This window comes from Rhinopithecus bieti, unplaced genomic scaffold (genome assembly GCF_001698545.2).
Source record: "Rhinopithecus bieti isolate Rb0 unplaced genomic scaffold, ASM169854v2 scaffold_39705, whole genome shotgun sequence".
NCBI lineage: Eukaryota > Metazoa > Chordata > Mammalia > Primates > Cercopithecidae > Rhinopithecus > Rhinopithecus bieti.
The window spans coordinates 518,327-531,751 of record NW_016816813.1 but is presented as its reverse complement, the minus strand read 5'-3'; the positions used below and the strand labels follow the sequence as shown (position 1 = coordinate 531,751).

The window sequence follows — 13,425 nt, the reverse complement described above, 5'->3', positions numbered from 1 at the left end:
AAACCGTCAATGGATGCATGCACACACATGGAAAGATGCCAAAAGGTTAGTGTTTGTCCAGATGAACTGGCTTTGGGTGATTTTATCTGTCATATGTACAAAACAAGGAGAAGAGTGGCATTATTTTAAAAGTATTAATGGCTCCCCACTGCCTGCAGGAATGAGTCCAAGCTCCTTAGGGGCATTGCACATATAGGGCCCCTGTGTTGTGGCGTCTGCCAACCTCTCCTCCCCTATCTCTTATCAGCCCTCACCTTGTACTGGGTCACTGAACTTCAGTGACCTAGATGAATTCCTGCCTTCTCCACTCTCTGCACTTTGGTTTATGTCATTTCTTTTGCCAAGTGCAGCATCTGGATTCTTAATTGCCTGGCTTAGTCTTATTTGTTTTTCAAAAATTAGCTCTCCTCTTCCAGGAAGGGATCTTGATCCTCTAGTCTGAGTTAAGTGCTTCTACATTTTTTCCCGGCAGGAACATCATGCGTCACCATAGCACTCACCACCTTCTACTGTAATTGTCACTGTACCCAGCTGTTACTTAGGCAGCTAGGCCACATGGCATCCCTGTGTGAATTCTAAAGCGCACTTCTTTCTCAAGACCCCTTCCTGTCATTTGCTGGAAATTGCCATAAGACATGTACAAATCCATGACGGTCATGATGCAAGTGGCACATCCTAAAGTTCTGTGGCGTGCTGCCTGCCTGACCTATGCAGCAATATGGTGTTCCCTACTAGAATATAAAATCTTCCAGGCGGGGACTTTGCTTTCATTTCACTGTTTGATTTCCAGCACTTAACAGAGGGTCTGATCCAGAGTGGGACAGAAGCTTGATAAATAAATGAAAGGGAAGCTATTACCTGGCTTTTATCCCCTATGCCAAAAATTCTGACAGCCCTTACCAGAGTGAGAGAAAGCTAAGCTGCAGCAGTTCCCAAACTTGAATGAGTACCCAAATATTCTGGAGAATTAAAAATAAATAAGTAAAGCTCCCTGTACCTTACTTCAAAAGCACCAGGTTGGAGCCTGATTGTTGGTCTTCATTTAACAATTGCTGATGAGATTCTAATAATGATCGATCAGACCAGCTGGGAACCATAAGCCACCCAGGAGAAAACTCAAAACCACTCCCCTTGTCTTGTTTCTCCCTCTTGCCACCACAATGCTGCCATTTATCTGTGGACACCATGCCTGGAATCACAGAAGGAGCATTTCCAAAGAAGGAGCTTGCTTTCTCTGACTTCTCCTGCAATCTAGGTGTCTTAGATTCCTGTGTCTTCCAACTCAGACATAGGCACTCAACTAGCAACAAGCAAGAGTACACAGTAGAGCATTTGGAAGGAGGAGGGAGGGAGGAGGAAAGAAGGGGGGTAACAGAGAGAGATCAAGAGACAGAGAGACCAGGAAAAAAAAAAAAAATGACCTGCTCTTTTAATTTTCCAAAATAGAATTTGACCTTTTTACTTATGTAACCTAGAGGTTGCAGTTGGACTGTCTGAGCTGTGTACACCCTACAGGTCAGGAAAATTTGGACATGCCTGAGAGTAGCTAGGTGGATTCCCCAAAGCTCTTTGCATCCAAAGGGCAATGCACATCACTTATTCGTAGTAGGGAAGGCATCACTGGAATAATTGGGGTCTGGAAAAGAAAGGAACAACTATAGATTCTGCTTGGCAGCTGAGAAGACTGCATGTATAAGCTGATGACATACACCATTGGATGCCCTGTGGAAGGCATTCGTGAGATGACAAAGTTACTGAAATTCTGTGGTAGGGGCTGAGCACATGTTACATGCACTAGATACCCCAGAACAAGACCCGTGGAAACATGACTTGCAGGAAGATGTTGAGGGAAAGCTACATGTGTATATGTATACTTTTCTTGGATTTATTGGCTAGGAATGTATACATTAAAACATGAATGGAAAGTATTTTTCTTTTTTCTTGGGGTTGGAGTAGGGTCAATCATTTATGAATAGGATTAAATTCATAATGGGATAATTTGGGAAGTGTATATGTTTGAGAAGAGGAGCAAATCATATTTGAGGCAGAAGTGGTCAATCTTTTTGCTTTTTTTTTGAAACAGAGTTTTACTCTGTCACGCAGGCAGGAGTGCAGCGGTATGATCATGGCTCACTGTACCCTCCACCTCCCAGGCTAAAGTGATCCTCCTACCTCACCTTCCTAAGTTGCTGGAACTACAGGCTTGCGCCACCATGCCCAGATAATTTATCTTTTTGGTAGAGATGGGGTTTCAGCGTGTTGCTCAAGCTGGTCTCAAAATTCCTGGGCTCAAGTGATCCTTCCGCCTTGCCCTTCCGAAGTGCCGGGATTACAGGCGTAAGCCGCCACGACAGGCCTTTCTTTTTACATTTTTTACAAATTCACCAAGTCACTGTGTTCCCATGGCTTTTTATCTCTGATATTAGGAAATCAGAGCTTGAAGATATCATATACTATTATTGGCTAGGCCTTAAAGGGAACAAGTGAATCTGGTGAAATGATGAAGTCCATGTTCTTCTGGGGAGGGTTACCTATTACCCAGTGCATTTCTCAGTTAGAACCAAAGCTTAAAAAAGAGAGAAAAAAAGTCTCTGATAAGCACGTTTTAAAGTGCTGATCAGAAGGCTATCTTTCACCTTGTGTTGATTCTTTTTCTCTGATTTGCAAAAGATCCTCTAAATTGCTTTACTGATTTGTTTTCCAGAGCACTGAGTGTGACAGTCAAGCCCTTGATGGCTTCAGCAAGTAGAAACCTGACTGCTGCCTGCAGAGGATGACTGTGTGTCCGTGGGCCATTTGTCAGTCCCTCCCAGAGTGCTTGTAGGTAAGGAGGAGCTCCTGAATCACACTCCATTTTGCAGATTGATTTTCTATTTCAGATCAACACTGCCAAAGAAAGTTAGGTTCTACCTGAGATTATAGAGCCCTTCATAATGTATGACCTGATTTATATCACCTCCTCATAATACAATGCCCCCTTTAATAAACACTTCTTCTCCCACATATAGGATTCATATCCAAATATTTAGGTCACATTCAAATTTAAAAATAAAAACGACATGCTTTTATATGTCATCTTCTGAAACCTCTTAGGAGCAAAATCCAGTGCCTTTAATTATATTCCGTACCAGCAGAAATAATAAATACTTATCAATATCAATAATAATAAGACAAATGTTAAATATTTCCATTTATGTTTTGAAAGTAAAATGTATTTGAAGATGACAAATTCTGAAAACTACTAAACACACATAAATATACTTAAATGATGATATTTATTTTATTTCTGCATGTTGTGTGTATGTTTCAATTCTCCCCGTTAAAAGACAGCTGCAAGTATTTTGATATCTAAGAAGAACATTTGCTAAACAGAATGTTGCAGGAGTTTTAATGTTTTCCAGTTTGGTCTGTAACCAAAAAACATGATACCTAGAATGAAGATTATAGATCTATATCTTCTTTGATCCACCTTTGCAATAATTTGCAATATGAGCTTGGAAATAACTTGCCCATAGAATTAACAGGTTCCTCAACTTTTCCCAGTTTACTAATATTAGATGGTTCAGCTATACAACATTCTACCTTAAAGAAAATCACGTAGGATACAAATGATATCACAAATCCTAGCTGTACCGTGCAGTGGAAATATTTTTTTCTCCCTCAAAGAAATATTTACTGTGCAAGAAACATTTTCTCAATTTTAATCCCCCAAATGTGAGAATCACTAGTCTCTCAAAAATTTTTACAAAGAGAAACGACTCACCTATTTGAAGAGTATTTCCTTGCTAGTGACTCTGGTAGCTATGGTCACATAAATCTACATTGCGGTCAGCTCTTTTTTTCATCAGACAAAAACAGCCTCGGGTGAAAGCTGGAAGTGAAAAACCCTCCATTCACCCAAGAGGGGAGGACAGTGGTCTGCTAAATCCAGCAGCCTCATCACACGACCCACCAGCTGCTTGCTGCCTCTTGTTTCTCAGCGACAGTGACCTCCAACACCTTTTATTTAGTGCTGCAACACACCGTGTGGTTTGACGGCACACGGAACACGTCACGTGCCAAGCCAACACCTTAAGAGGGTGGGAAGCTTTGCAACCAGGAAGACATGCCGAAAATATTTAGCAGTCAGCTCAATTGCACTTAAGCATAACCTTGCTTGTTTTTCACAAAGTAATCCAACAACATACTGAGTCAAGTGAACTGATTTGCACAGTTCTAAACTGGGAACCATCTGGAACTAAGTTTCCACTGCTCCAAAAGCTTCTCCTCCCTCACCTTATACATTCTGAGCAAACACATGAGAACAACCCTCAGTATTTCTAGTAACAGTAATCACATTTCCTCCCTCTGTTTTAGAATTCTATTTTTCTCTAGTTTCTTTGTTCGTCTCACATTTTCTCTCATCTAGTCTTTATACCCCAACTCTCCTTATGACCAGGACGTGACCAGGACACATACTCTGCAAAGAAGGAGTAGTTTTTATTTAAATATATCTTCCTGGCCAGGGCATAGGCCAGACTCTTAGAGCAGTGGAAAAACTGACAATCACTATTTCCCAATATTTAACCCATCACTCACCAAATGCACCACCAACGCACTCTGCAGTTCGTTAGAAGTTGGATTTCAGGTGAGCCAAATTTCATGGTTTCCTAAGAACTTTGTCACTATGCAAGCTAAGTCCCATTTCCTTTGTTATGAATACCAATTGAATTGAAATTCTAAGAACAAATATTAAACACTTTGAACACAAAACAGGCTGCTGGCCTCTGATATCGGATAACAAATGGGCCGTAACATGACCTGTGTTTAACTCACCCTTTCTGTCCCAGCGATGGAAGCTTTGAAGTCTCCTTTCCAGATTTCCTGAATGAGAACAGGGAAGCAAATGACGACTTGAAGCTCATCCGGGAAGAAAAAGGTGTTGGCTTTTTCTGATTAGTTACATTTTTAGATCTTGATGTAGGTAATTCTATTGGATCTAAAAAAAAAAATTGTAAAAATTTTGCATCAATTATTTCCAAGTAAATATACTTGAAAGAATGAAGCCTCTGCTCTTACGTCACTTTCTCCCTCTATGCAGACTAGAAACAGGGCAGGCAACCTCACATGAAGACCTCAGGGACTAAGGGAGTCAGAACAACCTCTCTCCTGCGCCTCTGATGGTTCTGCTGCATAGAGAAAACTCAAGTAGTAGGGAATCTTTCCACGTGTACTGTGAATCAAATTCCGTACAGTGTTCTTCCTCACTCAAGCTAGGAAGTCAGGGACCCCATTCAATTCTCATGTTGCTTAACCATGCTGTCCTTCAGAAGTTTTTATTTCAGTACCTTATAACAATGGTGATAGATACATACTACATAACTTCTTATACTGAAGAAAGTAAAGGAAAAGGAAATTAAGTCATTTAGATTGTTCTTCATTCGTTTCCAAAATCTATCTCTGTGGATATGTATTTGCTACATACATGGTTTATATATGTGTTTGCATGTAACATATACAGGGTGAGCATCCTAAACCCAAAAAACTTGAAATCCAAAATTCCTCCAAAAATCCAAAAAAATTTGAGCACCAACATGATGCTTAAAGAAAATGCTCATTGGAGCCTTTCAGATTTGGGATTTTTGGATTTGGGATGCTCAACTTTTCAGTTTATATAATGCAAATATTTCAAAATCCAAAAAGATCTGAAATCAGAAAGACTTCTGGTCCCAAACATGTCAGATAACGGATATTCAACCTGTTTATATATAATATATATGTATAGGTAATATATGGGTATTAAAAATTCAAAGGCAACATCAACATATACAAAATCCATAGTATTGGCCAGGCACAGTGGCTCACGCCTGTAATCCCAGTACTTTGGGAGGCTGAGGTGGGTGGATCACCTGAGGTCAAGAGTTCAAGACCAGCCTGGCCAACATGGAGAAACCCCATCTCTACTAAAAATACAAAAAAGTTAGCCAGGCATGGTGGCGCACACCTGTAATCCCAGCTACTCAGGAAGCTGAGGCAGGAGAATCGCTTGAACCCGGGAGGTGGAGGTTGCAATGAGCCAAGATGGCGTCACTACACTCCAGCCTGGGTGACAGAGTGAGATTCCATCTCAAAATAAATAAATAAATAAAATTTTTAAAAATCCATGCTATTATAATGATTTTGGACACGCTGACTTTATAAATATTAGGGGAATTTAGGACAAGGGAAAAGTCAGGAGGGTATGTATGGGGTGATCTAAAAAATCTGAACTATGAGTCTTTTACATAGATACGTTTATTATGAGAGTTGCAAGATATTATCAATATAGAAGTTTAGAATTATTTTTACATGTTTCATGATGTTACTAATGTTAATAACATGCAAAAAAGTAGTCAATGTGACTCTGCGTCAGTAAAAAGATACTTTATTTTAGTATATTATAGTTTCTAGTGCACTTTGGTTATCTTCACAATAGCCTGTGAAAGCAAGTTTTAGTATCCTTTTAATCTACATAGAAGGCATTTATTAGAACTCATTCATGGAGTTTACCAAAGTTCCAGAAGTGTGGCAGCTCCTCCACCACCTTCCCTCCCTTCTCCTCTGATCTCTGATTCTCCTTTCCTCCACCCCTCCCCTTTTTCTTCCTCCCCCTTCATCATAGTCATCCCATTTATTAAGTGCTTACCCTGTTCCAGCTTAATATTTTATTATTTATTTATTTATTTTTTGAGGTGCAGTCTTACTCTGTTGCCCAGGCCGGAGTGCAGTGGCATGATCTCAGCTCACTGCAACCTCTGCCTCCTAGGCTCAACTAATCCTTCCGCCTCAGCCTCCAGAGTAGCTGGGGCTATAGTCGGGCACCACTACGTCCAGCTAACTTTTGTATTTTTCTGTAGAGATGAGGTTTCACCATGGTGCCCGGGCTGGTCTCAAACTCCAGGCGCCTGCCACCTCCTGCCTCAGCCTCCCAAAGTGCTGGGATTGCAATTGTGAGCCACCGCCCCCACCCAGCTTAATACATTACACGTATAATTTTACTTAATTCTCATAACCACCTTATGAGGTGTAGGTATCATTGTATCCATTTAAAGATGAGGAAACTGAGGTTTACAGACAGTAAATGATTTGAACAGACTCACATGAATAGAGACAGAGTAGATTTGAATCCAGGCCTCTGTTGACATCACAGTCTATATTCCTACCCACTATGCTATCTTGTCCGATTCAAAACAAAAAACAAAAAACAAGAAACCCCAAGACATTATTACAGTAAAATTTCAGTTCACTTTTTTTTAAGTGTATATTGTATTATAAACTTTTGTGGCTTACGACTTTAAAATATTTCTTTTTTTTTTTTTGAGACGGAGTCTCGCTCTGTCACCCAGGCTGGAGTGCTGTGGCCAGATCTCAGCTCACTGCAAGCTCTGCCTCCCGGGTTCACGCCATTCTCCTGCCTCAGCCTCCTGGGTAGCTGGGACTACAGGCGCCGCCACCTCGCCCGGCTAGTTTTTTGTAGTTTTTTGTAGTTTTAGTAGAGACGGGGTTTCACCATGTTAGCCAGGATGGTCTCGATCTCCTGACCTCGTGATCCGCCCGTCTCGGCCTCCCAAAGTGCTGGGATTACAGGCTTGAGCCACCGCGCCCGGCACGACTTTAAAATATTTCTAAACATGGATTGGTTACATTGGAGATCCACTGGGCCATTATCTACAATACTATGCCACAGAAAAAAAGAAACCAACTTTAAATCTAAAATCTTTTTCTTACCGTTTTTTGCCATCTCCTTCCTTAGCCTGTATGTAAGTGGTTGTTTTAACATTTGGCTAACATCTGTTTCATTACAAAACTTTTTTCTTTGAATTTCTTCAAACCATTCACCAGTCACTCCCTGAAGCCATCTGATATCCCTCTTTGTCTTCTGAAGTTTGCTGAAATAAAATAAAAACATTAGCGCAGTCTTTATTTTCTTAACATCAAGCTCATCCTTAAATCAATGCACTTTTTTTTTTTTTTGAGATGGGGTCTCACTCTGTCACCAGGCTGGAGTGCAGTGGCACAACCTCGTCTCACTGCAACCTCCACCTCCTGGGCTCAAGTGATCCTCCCACCTCAGCCTACCAAGTAGCTGAGACCACAGATGCATACCACCATGCCCAGCTAATTTTTTCTATTTTTAGTAGAGATAGGGTTTCACCATGTTGCCCAGGCTGGTCTCGAACTCCTGAGCTCAAGCGATCTGCATGCCTCAGCCTCCCAAAGTGCTGGGATTACAGGAGTGAGCCACCTGGTCCAGCCTCAATGCACTCTTTAAATTCATTCACATCTAATGCCAATTCATGTGATGGGTTAAACTTTACCTAATGGAGGAGCAGCATAATCTATGAGTCTAGAAAAAAAATGGCTCTAATCAGAATTTCCCTTTCAACACTGCGTGTATTTTAGGTATATTCTTTTTTTTTTTCTTTTTTAGTATTCTTGTAAATATGATGGCAAAGTAAAAGTTTTTGCCAGTAGTTAAACTAATCATCAGGCTGATGAGGACAATCTGGATTAAGCAATGTGCTAAAACCTGACCTAATAATGCAATTGAATGATAGATGTTCTAATGACATGCAGAAACTAGAATATTCTCATTCTGATTACTCATTCATTCACTTGTTAATTCATTAAATGTTTATTGAGCAATGTTAATCAATTTAGTGTTTATGAGGCCCCAGGTAGGCAATGGATTCAACAGTGAATGTAACAAATAGGATACTTGCTTGTCCATCCAGTGGTCAAAGATAAAAGCTAACATGAAGAAAAGAAATTATTGAATGTAACACTCTTATTATTATTATTATTATTTTTGAGACAGAGTCTCTCTCTGTCACCCAGGCTGGAGCGCAGTGGTATAATCTTGGCTCACTGCAACCTCTGCCTCCCGGGATCAAGTGATTCTCCTGCCTCAGCCTCCTGAGTAGCTAGGATTACAGGTGCCTACAGCCACACCTGGCTAATTTCTGTATTTTTAGTAGAGACGGGGTTTTGCCATTTGACCAGGCTGGTCTTGAACTCCTGACCACAGATGATCACCCCTGCCTCGGCCTCCCAAAGTGCTGGGATTACAGGCGTGAGCCACCGCACCCTGCCGAATATAATGATCTTAGATAATGAAGTTCTTTACACACAAAAACACAAAAGCCCATGAGTGAGCACAGGTCTAATGCAAAGGTAGTAAGAGATGGGATAATTTGAGATGGACAGAAAAGCCATGCGGTGCACAAATGTGTCTGCCCCATATTATCAGAACATGTGGCCTGAAATCCTATTACTTTTTTTTCTGTCCTCCCCTTTCCTGCCCAATTCTCTTTCAAATGAAAATGCTGCTTTAAGTTCTTAATTAAATCACCGGTTGTTGTGATTTATTAATACTTTTTTCAAAGTAGATCATTTTGCTCTATTTAAGGAAGACTCTAGAACTGTTTGGAAATGAGAGGTCCCTAATTCGGAGGGAGATGTTCCTGGACGGAGGCAAAATGAGCAGAAAGCGGAGTCTGAAGAACATGATGACAAGGCTTATAGAGTGGTTGCTTTTAGACAGCACTAATGAAAAAGTTAAGCAAATTGTTGGGTTCCAACCTTGGGAGATTCTGCTGCTTGGAAAAGTATTCCGTGTGGCTCAGCAGCTGTTATCCTTTATCCAGGGTCTGCTGTAAAGCACAGTGTTAGGGTCTTTGTATTGCTAAGGAGCTGAAGAGCAAGATATCTGTGAAGTGGCAAATCTAGAGTTAAAAGGCAATGAACCGAGATGGCTGCAACTCAGGCTCCTGCTTGGGGCTATGATACTGCTATTTTATAAAATATTCGAGAAAGGAGCCAGAGGTCACCCTGCCCAGACTTGCATTTTGCAAAGCACTAGACAGTAATCAACATGTTCAACTTACAGAATTTGCATTGGTGCCTCAATGCAAATTTTTTGCCATTTCCGCCCTCTGATGCCTGGTACTCCTGTCTCTATTGCTACTTCATTTACTAACAGAGCAGACTAAGAGATCCTAAGTATCTGCTTCTAACCAATACTGGCTGCCTCTAACTTATGAACACCTCACTTACTAATGACCCACATTTGTACACGACCTCCCCTTCCTTGGAGCCCTCCCTAATTGTCAGTTCCCCAAAAGCTGGCACCACCTTTCTCTGTTTCTGAAAACATCGGTCTCATTTCAGGAGACAGTCAAGCTACTTGACTTAGAAATGTTTCATATAAACAACATTTTCCCCCATACAGGCTTGATGTAATATTGACTCTCTTTTTACACATTTTCTTTATTTCTGCATTTATTTCTATAAACAACGTCTCACTCTGTTGCCCAGGCTGGAGTGCAGTGGTGCGATTATAGCTCACTGAAGCCTTGACCTCCTAGGCTCAAGTGATCCTCTGGCCTCAGCCTCCCCAGTAGCTGTGTAGCAGGACGAGCTGCAGACAAAACTCCTCAGACACCGGATTAAAGAAAGAAGAGGTTTTTATTCGGCCAGGAGCGTCGGCAGACTTGCGTCTTAAGAGCCGAGCTCCCCGAAAAGAAATTCTTGGCCTTTTAAAGGCTTACAACTTTAAGGGGTCCACGTGAAAGGGTCGTGATAAATCGAGCAAGCGTGGGAAACATGACTGGGGCTACATGCATCAGCTAACAGAATAAAAGTTTTACAATTTTTTTTCATACAGTGTCTGGAATTTACAGATAACACAAGTAGTTTAGGTCAGGGGTTGATATTATTATTATTACTTTTTTTTTAACCCCTAGGGCTGGGTGGTGGTGCCAAGGTTGTCTGGCTATTTATCTTACTTTTGTTTCTTTCTTTTTGCTTTCTCTCTTTCCTCCTGTCTTGTGAACTAGGCAAGGTGGGGGGAGGAGGGCAGCAGGAATAGTAGCAGTCTCCTTCCTTAGCTGGGACCACTGTCCCTGACTAATTTTTGTAGAGACAGAATCTCACTCTGTTGCCCACGCTTGCCTTGAACTCCTGGCCTCAAGCGATCCTCTCGCTTCAGCCTCTCAAAGTGTTGAGATTACAAGCATGAGCCACCATGCCGAGCCCTGACTCTCTTTTAAAGGTAATCACAGTTTACTTAATCATACCTCAAGCTTTCCTTCCATGGTTGTGTACGTATCCACCACTGCCTGCTTCTTTTCTGTCTTCTGGCCAATGAAGCCAGAAATCTGTATTTCCCTGAAAGTACTCATACACTTTGAATTCCACTCCAGGAAATTTATCTTACAGCAATAACCCCACCCCAAGAGCATTAATTTAACTGAGCAACTGAGTTGCTAACAATAATTATGTAGACAACATAGAATCCTGGGAAAATGCACATGACATAACATGAAGCAGGAAAATGAAAATACAACATTTATCTATGATTGTAGCTATGTAAAATGATCCCCTTTAGGGGACACCAAAAAAAAAAAAAAAAAATGAAGACACCTGATGTTTTGGAGTAGATTATAGGTATCATTTCTATTTTAGCTTATTATTTTCATTTTATTGTAGCTTTTTTATTATACAATATCTACAATATATGGAGCTATTTCTTCTTTTTGTTTAATTGTGAATTTTTATTTTTTTGGAGACATTTCTTTTTTTGGAGACAGAAAGAAGTCAGTAACATTGTCATAATCTGAACACAGTCAATATTACTCTTTCAGTGTGATTTTTCTACTGCATTTCTCACACCATTGTGATAAAATATATCCAGGCTGGGCGTGGTGCCTCACACCAGTAATCCCAGCACTTTGGGAGGCCAAGGCAGGAGGACTGCTTGAGTCCAGGAATTCAAGATCAGCCTGGGCAACATGGTGAGACCCTGTCTCTACAAAAAATTTAACAGTTAGCCAGGTGTGGTTGCTTGCACCTATGGCCCTAGCTACTTGGGATGCTGAGGTATATATATAATATTCAATATAAGTTTGTAGAAGGCCTTCTATGGTGCAAATGCTGGCATATAATGGTGGCATACGGTGGTGAGCGCCAACCCTAGAGAGATTACAGTCTAGTGGGAGAGACAGGTATGAATCCAATAACAATACTGACATAAGGTAACAAATAATGGTAAATATGACTTATTCACCCAACACACATTTGAACCCTGAGCAAAGTACAGTGAACAAGTCCCTGACTTCATGGGATTTAAATTCTGCTGGAGTGGGGGTGTGTGTCGGGGGAAAACAATAAAAAAGTAAATAGGGCTGGGTGTGGTTGCTCTTGTCTGTAATCCCAGTGCTTTGGGAAGGAAGGTGGGAGGATCACTTGAGGCCAGGAGTGAGAGACCAGCCTGGCCAACATAGCGAAAACCCATTTCTACAAAAAATTTAAAAATTAGCCAGGTGTAGTGGTGTGCTCCTGTAGTCCCAGCTGTTCAGGAGGCTGAGGCAGGATGATCCCTTAAACTCAGGAGCTGGAGGCTCAGTGACCTAGGATCACACCACTGCACTCAGCCTGGGCAAAAGAGTGAGACCTGGTCTAAAAAAATAGTAAATAGGCCGGGCACAGTGGCTTACGCCTGTAATCCCAATACATTGGGAGACCAAGGCAGGTGGATCATGAGGTTAGAAGATTGAGACCATCCTGGCTAACACGGTGAAACCCCATCTTTACTAAAAATACAAAAAGTGAGCTGGGTGTGGTGGCACACGCCTGTAGTCTCAGCTACTCAGGAGGCTGAGGCAGGAGAATCGCTTGAACTCGGGAGGTGGAGGATGCAGTGAGCCGAGATCATACCACTGCACTCCAGCCTGGGTGACACAGCGAGACTCTGCCTTGAAAAAACAAAACAAAACAAAAACCAATAAATAGTTGCTAAGACAGCATATAACAAGGACCTGGGCTGAGGCACCAGCAGTGAAGGTTTCCCTGAGATGACATCGGGCTGGAAGAATGAAGGACGAAGGATGAGGCCAAAGGGTCATGGCAGAAGGGTCTGGGAGGGAGCTTTCCAAGCAGAGGGGTAGCCTCTGTAGAGCAACAAATGCACCCAGGGAAGAAGTAAGGAATTGAAATAAGGCCTGTGTAGCTGGAGCGCGGGGACAGAGAAGAAGCCCAAGTAAAGCAGAAAGAGAGGCAGCTGTTAGATAACATAGCATTAGGGGTAAGGTTCTGCGGTTTGGTGTTTGGTCATGGAACAATGATGGCTCAGCAGGGGCAAGACACATTGGATTTGCATTTTTGAAAGATCATCCTAGCTGCAGGTAGAGAGTAGATTCCAGTGGAGGGCAGGAGACCAGTCGGGATACTTGTAGGATCTAAAAGAAAGAGGTGTTTGCTTGGACCAGGATGGTAGTGGGGAAGCTGGAGAAAAGTGGAAAGTGTTCAGGGTGACTTAAGGTCTAAAAGAAAGAGAAGTTTGCTTGGACCAGGATGGTAGTGGGGAAGCTGGAGAAAAGTGGAAAGTGTTCAGGGTGACTTAAGGTG

At 41.7% G+C, this 13,425-nt stretch overlaps 1 protein-coding gene across 1 annotated transcript in view; it reads right to left on the bottom strand.

Moving 5' to 3' along the window:
- EXPH5 (exophilin 5) overlaps positions 1-13,425 on the bottom strand; it is a 92,927-nt gene that overhangs the window by 25,842 nt on the left and 53,660 nt on the right. The window contains 2 exon segments of the mRNA XM_017855287.1: positions 4,816-4,978; positions 7,747-7,907. Of these exon segments, the coding sequence (XP_017710776.1) occupies positions 4,816-4,978; positions 7,747-7,907 (324 nt within the window).